An 11,799-nucleotide genomic window follows, 5' to 3' on the forward strand; every position below is an offset into this window, starting at 1 on the left:
TGTGGGCAGAAGTGGTTTAATTGTGCCCTGATAGAAGTGAGGCACATTTGACACATTTGTGGAAGCACATTATTATACAGCCACGAGAGTGGCTGTATACTACAGCCAGTGTGGATTTTTTTCACGTTCCGCAATGTTAAATTGAAAATACCCCCATGCCATTCTGATGCTTCCCATAAGCTCATTTCAAAACAAAACCTTACAAAACTTATAGCCCTGAACTCAAAAACGCTTGCTTAACAACCCTCTCAATTTTCATGGCGATACACAAAACAGTCAGAGAGAATAGAGTTCAAAGTCTAAAAAGAGAGAAAGAAACCCAAGAGCCCTTAAGATGTTTTTCTGTCAGAGTTCTCGTAATTTGTTGAAATACATTAAAAATCAGTCATGTTCTTAGAGTACCTGGAATCCTATTACTGACCTTCCCATACTCTGACCTTCATCTTGTTTAAAAGTTCAAAAAATACCTGGCTGATTTTTAATTAATTTAATAAATGTTGCATGGAACTAAATGATAGTGTCGAGAGCCAGTGTGGCGTAGTAGTTAGAGTGTTGGACTACGACCTGGGAGACCAGGGTTCAAATCCCTGCACAGCCACGAAGCTCACTGGGTGACCTTGGGCCAGTGTACCATGAAAACCCTCTTCATAGGGTTGCCATAAATCGGGATCGGCTTGAAGGCAGTCCAAATGATAGTGTTGGGCATGCTCGGTACGAACCAACTGTCACTTTTCTAAAAGCTAGACTCACAGCTGCTTGGCTTGGCTAATCAGGGGGCCACACCCACATCAGACCTTTAGTTCATTTTGGACAGCCATGGCTTCCCCCAAAGAATCCTGGGAACTGTAGTTTGTGAAGGGTGCTGATAGGAGACTCTTATTCCCATGTCAGAGCTCCAGTGGCCAGCGTGGTTTAACAGTCAGCCAATCTCATCATAGCTCTGTGAGGGGAACAGGGTGTCTCCTAGCAACTCTCAGAACCCTTCACTAACTACACTTCCCAGGATACTTTCAGATAAGACATGACTGTCTAAAGTGAAATAAAGGCTTGATGTGGATGTGGCCAGGGACAGCTTTGGTTTAAACTTGGGTGGGAAGCTACAAGTGCCTGCTTTAGAATAAAAGGTGGGGGAACACTGAAAAGAAATGATACTGTTCACAATGTTTTCCTTTTGGAAAGGAAAGGGGCTTCCCCTCTGCCCAGTACCCACCCAATCTCCTCCCTTTCCCTCCTCCTACCCTCCCTGCCCCTCCCCCATGTCAGTGTTGGTCTATGACCTGGGAGACCAGGGTTCGAATCTCCACATAACCATGAAGCTCACTTGGTGATCTTGGGCCAGTCACTGCCTCTCAGACTCAGAGGAAGGCAATGGTAAAACCACCTCTGAATACCGTTTGCCATGAAAACCCTATTCAAAGGGTCTCCATAAGTCAGGATCAACTTGAAGACAGTCCATTTCCATTTTCAAACATGATTGCACAGAAATAAACCCCACTGAATTCAAAAAGTATACAAATGATCAAACCCACCCTCCTTTCTCCTCCCCCTATCCCCTCCTGCTTCCCCTTCCTTTGCCCCTCCCTCCTCATCCCCATACCCTTCCAATCCCCTCCTTCACATTCCCCCTCCTCCTGCTCCCTTTCCTCTACCCCATGGACAGTTTTATCTATCTTAAGCAAGACTGCACGAGAGTAAATACCATTGAACTCTATAAGCATGAAAATGGTGAAATCTGCCCTCCCATCCCCCTTCCTTTGCTCCCCTTCAATCCACTCCTTCCCTTCCCCCTCCCCCTCCTCCTGCCACATGGTGAGTTTTCTCTATCCTAACCATGATTGCATAGGAGTAAATCCCATTGAACTCAATAAACATGCAAATAATCAGACCTGCCTTTCCCCTCATTCCCCTCTCCTCTCCCTTCCTCCCCTCCCCTCCCCTCTTCCTTCTTTCTCCTCCCCTGCCAACTCCCTCCCTCCCTCCACCCAGTCAGTTTTACATATCCTAAGCATGACTGCACAGGAGTAAATCCCACTGAACTCAATAAACATGCAAATGATCAATCAATTCTCAGCAAACTTGCACAGGATCTACTTAACTCTGTGATTGAAAAGCAGAGAAATTCACTAATAGGCAAAAAACCTTGCAGTTTAAGAATGTACCTATAGCCCACAGATAGTTCTATCAAACTTTAAAAAGCAGAGAAATTGGGCAGCTATAGTGAATGTACCAGAGGAACAGGAGACCTGACCCCCTCTCTGAGATATTGGACTGCCCTACAAATCTGTCAAAATGCAAACACAATTTGGGTTGGTCTTTCACAGTCCAATTGCTGTGTAGCTTGGAAGAATTTGGTAACATGTGCCTCTGAGCATATGGTGAGTGGTGGCAACACCTGCAATCAGCCCAAAGAACAGAAAGAAAATATGTGCTGTGCTGATCTTGTTTTAACAGGGAGGAAGCTACATTATTAAGACAATTGATATAGTTCAGATGGACACTTTAAATACGTCTGATTTACTTTGCAATTTTAGTGAAGTTTCCTATAGGAAATCATTTTCTTTTGTTTCTATTTCTGTGAATATGTGAAGTACAGTAACACTTTGTAAAATTTACACTAAAAAAACTCCAAACATAATTGTGGAATAATGGCACGGACTTCTGCAGAATAGTCTTCAGTGGACCTCAGGAGTGTCTCAATTTGCACAAGATAAAACAGTGGGAGGTGAAATATATTCTAGCAAAATGCTAGGTGTGCACTATGTCTTTAATTGACCATGCCCACCTTGCCTTAAATGAAGTGGTTTAAACATAGCAGGCTGAAAACATGCACCCTCTTTTTTCCAACAGCTAGAGTCATTGCTGAAGCAGCAAAATATTGTAATCAGTCTGATTGAACTGCAGTTTCAGGTTCAACTGTTAATGCACCCAAAATAGAAATAGAACATAACCTCCAATTTGAAACACAAAAGGCTGTCTTCACCATCATTGACCAATAAAAAGGCTTTGAAATTAATAAATTTGGCACAGATTTCTAGGATGAATAATGAGGGAAATAACATTTTATAGATTATATTCTCTGTAGAAACATTAGTCACACAGGAAAGAAGCAAAATAAGAACACCAAGAAACATACAAAAATATAATTCTTCATCTTTGGAGATGGCAGGTGTTGTCACCACTCACCATATGCTCAGAGGCACATGTTACCAAATTCTTCTAAGCTACACAGGAAGTGGATTGGACTGTGAAACACCAACCCAAATGGTGTTTGCATTTTGACAAATTTGTAGGGCAGTCCAATATCTCAGAGAGGAGTTCAGGTCTCCTGCTCCTCTTGTGCATTCACTATAGCTGCCCAGTTTTTAAAATTTGACAGAAAGATCTGTGGGCTATAGGTACATTCTTAAACCACAAGGTTTTGTTCCTATTAGTGAATACTAATTGGTGTATAGGGAGGAACTTGGAAGGTTCTTGAAGCCTAGCTCACCCCATGGTGCAAGGAGGGCAATTGGTGGAGGGAATCATTGTGACCAAGATTGGAGGAACCTTTGTGGTTAAGTGGCAGGGCATGCATAGGCCTGCAATTGCTCCTATTCAGCTGGAACTTTGGCGAGTGAATACTGCCCCTTCAGTGGCCCAGGTGCTACCTTGTCAATAGAACTTATATGATGCTATCCTAGCCTGGTAGAATAAGTGGGACTGATCTTGTCCCTCTTCTATGGCATATCACTGTTGAGCAAGACACAGATAGATAAAAACTTAATGAGCACTTGTAGGCACCTTTGAGATGACAGGGGATTTTGCCACTCAGGGCTGTGGGACATGTGTTTGTGTGATGTGGGGGATTCTCTTTAGGGCCAATCTGTCGCACCTAACTACAGCCATGAGGGTATCAGTTCTAGAATGCCCCCCTCAATTACAGAGCGGGTTTGACCCCTGGGAAAGGGAATAGTGGAATGACTAGCCCCAATCCAGGGCTAGCTTAGGCTCTCCTTGCCTTTAACCAAGGGTAAGTCCCCAGGTAGATCCAGAATTTAGCATCAAACGCCACCACACACGTGTCACTGTTGCAGATATTATGCAGTTACATGAATAAAACTGTGGGTCTAGTTTATCCAATACATTTATGGCTGCATTCACACTGTACATTTCTTCCACTATTATTCCACTTTAAACAGTCATGACTTCCCCCAAAGAATCCTGGGAAATGTAGTGTGTGAAGGGTGCTGAGAGTTGTTAGGAGACTCCTAATCTCCTCACAGAGCTTCAAATTCAGAGTCCCCCGGGAAGAGGGATTGACTGTTAAACCACTCACTTGGAATGGCACAAGATCACAATGTAGCATGGCTCTATCTTGTGTGCTGCAATTGCCCTTCCCAGCAGGAAGCAACAAAGGTGCTTGCTGGGTAAGAAGTTAGGCCTCAATGTCCAAATCAGGCTGAATGTATGGGAGGTGGTTACAGGGGGGGGGGAATAGAACCTCCACACTTTGCAGCCCAAATGTTGGCCTATGAAATTGGAAGGTGCTTATTTCACATTTGTGGATGTGATTTCTTAGCTCAGCAATTTTACAAATGTGGGACCATTTTGTTGGAAATAGGCAATCTTGCATGCTGCCACTAGGGGGCAGGGATATAGATGTTTTAATACAGTTAAAGGGAGAAGTACCATCTCTAGCAAGATTCAGGGGAACTCTATTGTTTGTTGTTACATAGCTACCTGTTTGAGTGTTGTTTTGCCCACCCTTTCCTTCCTCTTGCTGTACTGCCTTTTGAATTCCATTACCAGATGGAGTAAGCAAGGCATGAGGCTGTTTGTCAGAAGCTGATAACTATTTTGTGTTTCAGATTTCCTAAACTGTGCCTGTATCACAGTGTACCTGAAGTGTTCTTGAGAAAACTATGTTTATATACTTCACTGGAGAAATCTTGATTGTTTTCTTCTGCTATTTATTTATTTATTAAATTTATTAGTTGCCCGTCTGGCTGGCTGTCCAGCCACTCTGGGCAACATACAAAATAAAAACATACAAATACATTAGAACATTAAAAATCTCAAACAATAATAATAAAACCTGTTAAGGGTTAATTCCTTTAACGCACTAAAGCGCCTCCTTGAGGGCCATCCTTGAGGGTTATCTACTGTTTTCACTAAGCACCTCCATCTTACAACAGATGTTCTATATCCACCATCATAGAAATGCAAGCTGATGATGCACCCAGAAAGTGTTCAGGACATGTTCAAGGGCATGACTGGAAGTATGGCTCAGAGATGGATCTGGGAAAGACCAGATATGTGCCTTGCCTACTGAACTGTAGTATTACCTTATTTGGATTTCCTACTGTAAGCTTCCTGTAAGTTGTTTACTGGAGGGTATAAAAATCAGGGACAAAGACAGTGGGGTTGTCGACCGCACCCACATCGCTGTTTGTCTATGTGAGTGCCTTTTTAATAAACGTTTATATTTTTCTTCTAAACTGCTGTCTGGCTTCTCCTTACCAACCAGAGCGAGGCACAGCCCAGTTTCTTACAACAAACCTAACCCACCCCAAACGCCTGCCTGAAGAGCCAGGTCTTCAAGGCCCGGCGAAGCTCAACATAAAGGGGGCATGGCAGAGATCATTTGGGAGGGAATTCCACAGAGCGGGGGCCACAACTGAAAAAGCCCTCTCCCTAGTCCTCACCAGTCTAGCTGTTTTAACTGGTGGGATAGAGAGAAGGCCTTTTGAGGCTGATCTTGTTGAGCGGCATCCCTGATGATGTTGGAGGCGCTCCTTCAGATAGACTGGGCTGAAACCATGACAGTGTGTGGGTGCAAGTGGGACTTGTTATTGCTCAATTCCTTTTTTAGTCATTTCACTCTGCTAGAAAAAGAAACATATAATTGGTTTTTGCAGTGAGAGAGCAGCACTTTAGCAGAAGTGTAACCAACCCCCCCCCCCTCTCTCTCTCCTGACACTTCCAGGAAACTCTTGTGGGCAGCTAACTTTATTTTATTTTCATTCATAGCACTCTCAGACAGAAGTAATCTGTGGCTTCTCCTTTTCAAATTTTGCTTCTCCTCTTCTTTTTCCTTTTTGCTCCACACTGCTGCAACACCAGTCCTCCTCCATCCACCTGGGGCAACTGTGGCCTTTCATAACACTGAGTACAGAAGAAACTTTCCTCACTTCCTTATGTGCTCAGTAAGGCAGGATGTACCCTGATAGACAGGGAAACAGGTGAAAGCAAGAAGAGGAGAAAAAAGTTAAAAATTGGAAACCCCAAACTGCTAAAAAAAAACCTAAGTCACCTCCCATGAGAGTGCCGCCGAACTGCTCACAATTGTCTTCACATGAGTGTTTCTCTCTCACCCCTTTTTGCCTTCCCCCAACCTTAAAAAAATCCCAAAAAACTTCAGGATGCTTATATATGAAGCTTGTTGATTGCCCCCTGCCATCTCTGACTTAGAATACTAAAGAAAAAAATAGAATTAGTTTACAATCTAAAAAAGAACACTTTTGTGACCATCAACTTCTTCAGAGCATCTTTCACTTCTTTGTTCCTGAGGCTGTAGATTAAAGGGTTCATCATAGGGCATACAACAGTGTAAAATAATGAGAGCACTTTGTCAGTCTCCATTGAATCATCAGACTTGGGTCTTAAGTATGTAAGAACTGCTGATCCATAGAAGAGTGTTGCCACTGTGATGTGGGAAGAACAAGTAGAGAAGGATTTGCTTCTGCTTGTGGCTGAGGACATCTTCATAATAGTATGGAGGATGCAGATGTAAGAGATCAGGATAAGCAGAAAGGGAAGCATTATGAAAACCACAGTGATGATGAAAATTATGATCTCATTTTGAAAAGTGTCTGCACAGGCAAGACTCAGAAGTGGGGGAACGTCACAGAAGAAGTGGTTGATCCTGTTGGGCCCACAGAAGGGTAGAGTGAAAATGAAAGTTATTGGCACAAAAATCACCAGCACTCCAATGAGCCAGCAGACCACAGAGATCTGCAGACAGACTGTCTTATTCATAATGACTGTGTAGTGCAAAGGGTGACATACTGCTACATAGCGATCATATGCCATGGCAGCCAACAAGCAACATTCTGCAATTCCAAGGGAACCAAAGAAATACATCTGTGTGGCACAGCCAATGAATGAAATGCTCATATCTTCTGACAGGAGATTTGACAGCATCTTGGGAATGATTGTTGAAGTGTAACAAATCTCTACGTAAGATAAATTGCGGAGGAAGAAATACATGGGGGAATGAAGAGCAGGACTGGTCAAAGTAACAATGATGATGAAGATGTTTCCCATCAGGGTCATAAGATACAAAGCCAACATCAGCAGGAACAGGATGATCTTTACAAAATGTACATCAGACAAAGGCTCAAATATGAATTGAGACACAAGCGACTGGTTCTTACCATCCATTTTCTGTCACAATAAAAAACAGACAAGGCATCATCGTCAACATATTTTTCCTTGAATCAGAATAATTGATAACATTTTGGGTGGCCAAGATGCATTTAGATAAGGTAATATTAATGTTAAATAAACAGTACATGGTGACAATGAATATGGGCAATATACACTATATCTGGTAGTAGAGTGAAGAAGCTTGTGGGGGGCTGAATAATTAGGCAAAGAAGGGTGATAGCTTTGAAGTTTTAGTTCGCTCATATGGATTATGGAGCAAAGCGAATCTGTTTTACTTCCTCCACCTAAGCTCTTGGATCTATTTCCTTGCCATTTGGATATAATGTTTTGTTTTAACAAAAAACTGGGACACCTATCTCATGTTAGCAGTTTTCAGAATGATTGCTCATAAAGAACTAGGGGTGGGAGCTAAGTGATTCCTAGTATTTTAGCCACCCCATGTCTTACAGCTATCCTTCTGAATTTTTCTTAGGTGACTCGGGCTTCAAACTGCATCTAGTTCTTGGAGAAAGTGGAAAGGTTATAAGCTTTTCCTTTTATTAAAAAGAAATCAAACTTTGAAGGTGGCCTGCACAAAAACTCCTGGAGGTACCTCTCTGAAATTGGGCAGAAGTAACCCACTTCTGAGATATTCCTATGCCTGACATTTGCATCCACTTTGGCCCAACAGACAAAAATGGATAGCTGTTTTTAGATTCCCCTTTACCCAGAATGTGGAACAGATAGTATTTGGGACAGGAAAAGAGATGAAGAAGACAGAGACAGTTTATGACAGTATTCTACGCTTGCCATATTGTTTTCCTTAACACAGTTCCAGTTACTTTCCATTCTTTTCCCATGTGTGCCCTGACCCAGAGGGCAAACTATCTGGAAAGGAACCCCCCACATACACCACCTTGTGTTCTATGGTGAAAGATTGGAAGGATACAAATGTACTAAATAGCAGTAACCAATATGAGTTATTTTACTACCTGAGTAGTCACTGGACAATACTTACCATGCTGTAAATCCACAAGCAATCTCTTGAGTAACCAATTCTGTTATATGCATTAGGCTGAGGAATGAAAGAGAAAATAGTCACTAGCTGGCAAAATGTGCTGCAAAGTAGAAACCACTGTGTGTTCCAGAGCCAAAAAATGCTGGCTATTTCAAGCAATGGTTTAGGGATACATCCCACCTCAGAAGCTTATGGAGTAAATAGGTTTCATATGATAAGTTTTGCATTATATAAAGTTATCCTTAACAGGAAATAGTTTCATGCTACACAACTGAGGTCAGTTTGAGTATACTGTTATGAGCATGAGGGGGGGGTTGGAATGGATAATTTCTGTGGGTCACCTTTCCAGCCTCTGATTTGGAATCCTATGCCTGGGAGGCTGGCTCTGCTAGCCAGATGAATCTCCTTTGTTAATCAAATAGAGTGGTCAGGTAGTTAATGGGCCTATTTAGTTGCCCCGGCAACTGGTGAAAGGGGCTAGGAAGATCCTTTTGTCATTTTAAACTCTACAGAAGAGCCTTCCCCCCACTCCTGGCAGCTAGCAAAAGGTGTGTGCTTGTAGTTTTGGGTGTGTTCTAGAGAAAGGCTGGGGCTGCAGGCACGCAGAGAGGCTGGCTTCCTGCATCATGGCTATAGGATGCCCCTGCACCCAGATGGAAAAGCTGAATATTGGACTGCTGATGCATTGCACCCCTCCATCCTTGAGCTCAGGTTGGAATGTGTGTAAGTAAATAAACCGTATTTCATAAAGACGCCACAGTCTCAGCTGACCTTCTTCCCAAAGGAAACCAAACCCTGGATGGGCGCAGGGAGCCCCGAAATCTCACCGCTTGGAGATTGGGGGAGGCACGCAACAATATTTTCTTGACCATCTACACACTAAGACTCTGTGATGTTTGAAATGGAAGTATTGCTTGAAGTATATGCAACCTTCCTGTTTACCACCAAGATTGAACTAAATGAGCTACACTATAGATCTCTCCCCACTTCTCAGCAGCTTGTTGCCAGGCAGAAACATTAGCATATATCCATTTACTTCTTCCAGAAGTGGAACCTTTCATATCTCTGCCCCGTTGCTCCAACACATGAAGAACTCTTTGCCTACCTTCTCAGCTCCTTGGAGAACTTCCTGCTTCCAGATCTACTAAAAAGCTTGTCTTGTGAGTGTGCACAAAGAAAATGTAGTAAGTCTCCCATTGTGCTCATTACATTCACCGCTGTTGCAGTCACATTTATTTTCTCTCTACATCAAATGGGAGGTGGCAACTAGAAGCAGAAGGGAGTATACCTCTGCTTGTTACATCATTTCCCCTCTGTGTTATGCAATCTGCTAAGGGCCATTGGCTATCTAGCTGAAGATTCCAAGAGCTGCATTAGAATATTCCTTCTTTGTCAGAATGATAGTTAATATCTATTTCACTTACTGTACATAGGATCACACCAAACTGTATTATACCAACTCATACCATTGATCCATCTAACTCAGTATTTTCCTCTCTGACTGGCTCTGTTAGGTTTCAGACAGAAGTCTTTCCCCAGCCCTACCTGGGGATTTGGGATTTGAGCCTGGGAGGTTGTTCATGGAAAAGATTGGAGTTCCAGTCCCTCCCCCAACTTCCTCAACATAGTCTAATATCACAGATTATGTTTCACTGTGGGAACATACTTCATAATATTGAGTTAGGAAACTTTGCCCTCCATTTCTTCCATCCAAGTAGTTGTTGCCTCTTATTGGTTAAACCAGTAGAACAATTCTGATTAAAATCTAAAAGTGGGATTACAGATCACACCTTGTTCTAGCAATTTGTTTCTTTCCTACTGATACCAAACACTCAGAAAGATTAACAATCAAGAGGAATGGAAGGGAAACTCATGAAAAGGTTTCCATATTTAATTTACCTGCTGACTGCAGAAGCTGAAAAGTCTTTGTAAGTGTCTACTGTGCAAGCATAGTTCATAAAGCAAGCCCCCCCCCTCCTTGGAAGAGAGCCACCAGTGAGCTCTACATTAGAACTGAAACAGGCCCTGTTTACATGTGGCCCTCAATCCACATTATAAATGCTGCCTTTTGCAGTGGGATTGATTTGGACGGTTCATATACGTCCGTCCTCACTACGGATAAACTTGCTCTTTTTCTTTTTAGTGTTCACATGTGCTCACGTTAATTGCCTTCAGTTTTTTTCTTGCCGTGCCCCCATATTTAAATGTTAACTGCGGAGGCATGGAAGGGGCGGTGTTTCCCTGTCTACTGCAGGTAAAGTCTGCGGACACTGGGGGGTGCTATTGTCCTCTTTTCTGCTCTTAGTTTCATCCAGGCAAAAATCCTGTGCCTGCGTTGCAGGCTTCTCCCTCCACCCTCATTCCGTGGATGCTCGGGTGTCCTATTTTGACTTTGCGGGTCCCTTTTCAGCGCCGCTGAAGAACAAACCATTTACGCAAACATTCCCCATGCTGTCAGGGAAAAAGCTCATCAAGTGGGAAAAGGGGATTTGAGAAAAAAACCCAAACAGCAAACAAGAAACAGTAGCCTTTCGCTGCACCCCTCCGGGCTGGTCACCAGGGCATGCTTGGGGGTCCCTCTGTGACTTTGGGGGGGTGTTGCAGTGCCACAGAAGAAAAAACATGCTGTCAGGGAAAAAGCTCATCAAGTAGAAAAAGGGGATTTGAGAAAAAAACAAATAGCAAACAGCAAAGGGTAGTCTTTCGCTGCACCCCTCTGTGCTGGTCACCAGGGCATGACTGGGGTTCCTCTGTGACTTTTGGGGGGTGGGGGTTTGCAGTGCCATGGAAGAAAAATCATGCTATCAGGGGAAAAGCACCTAAAGTAGAAAAAGGGGGTTTGAGAAAAATAACCAAACAGCAAGCAAGAAAGAGTAGCCTTTTGCTGCACCCCTCCGTGCTGGTCACCAGGGCATGCTTGGGGGTCCCTCTGTGACTTTTTGGGGGTGGGGGTTCCCTTATAGGGCTGTAATAATTTATTTGTGTATTTATTATTTGATTTATATCCTGTCCTTCCTCCCAGCAGGAACACAGGGTGCCAAATACTCTAGATCAGGATGGCTGATCAGTGGGCTGTGTAGATCAATCTTGCACCTCTTTACTCTGAAGTAAGCCCAACTGTGTTCAATGGGACTTCGAAGTAAACATGCACAGGATTGCAGCCTTCCAGGAGAAGCCACTCACCCAGGGAATTCACTCTTCTACAACCCCCCTCCATCTCCCCCTCACAATGCTTTTTCTGGAAAATATAGAGGGATCTCCTGTGCAGGCATTGACACACACCCCTGGAGTGACCCGCCTCAGCTTTAAAAAGGAGTATTTCCTGATGGGGATGTAAACCACATCTTCAAAACAAAAATGTCTTAGCCACTGGG

At 43.3% G+C, this 11,799-nt stretch overlaps 1 protein-coding gene across 1 annotated transcript; it reads right to left on the bottom strand.

Moving 5' to 3' along the window:
- Positions 1–6,008: 6,008 nt before the first annotated feature.
- LOC133365959 (olfactory receptor 10A4-like) lies at positions 6,009–9,620 on the bottom strand. Its single transcript, XM_061588461.1, has 4 exons — positions 9,531–9,620; positions 8,426–8,482; positions 6,508–7,425; positions 6,009–6,173 (listed from the first exon to the last, which is right to left on the bottom strand). The coding sequence occupies exons 2-4, from the start codon at positions 8,426–8,428 to the stop codon at positions 6,015–6,017; spliced, it is 1,080 nt and encodes a 359-aa protein (XP_061444445.1). The 5' UTR covers positions 8,429–8,482; positions 9,531–9,620; the 3' UTR covers positions 6,009–6,014.
- Between the last annotated feature and the right edge of the window lie 2,179 nt (positions 9,621–11,799).

The sequence above is a fragment of the Rhineura floridana genome, chromosome 11, assembly GCF_030035675.1.
Source record: "Rhineura floridana isolate rRhiFlo1 chromosome 11, rRhiFlo1.hap2, whole genome shotgun sequence".
In the NCBI taxonomy this organism is placed as follows: Eukaryota; Metazoa; Chordata; class Lepidosauria; order Squamata; family Rhineuridae; genus Rhineura; species Rhineura floridana.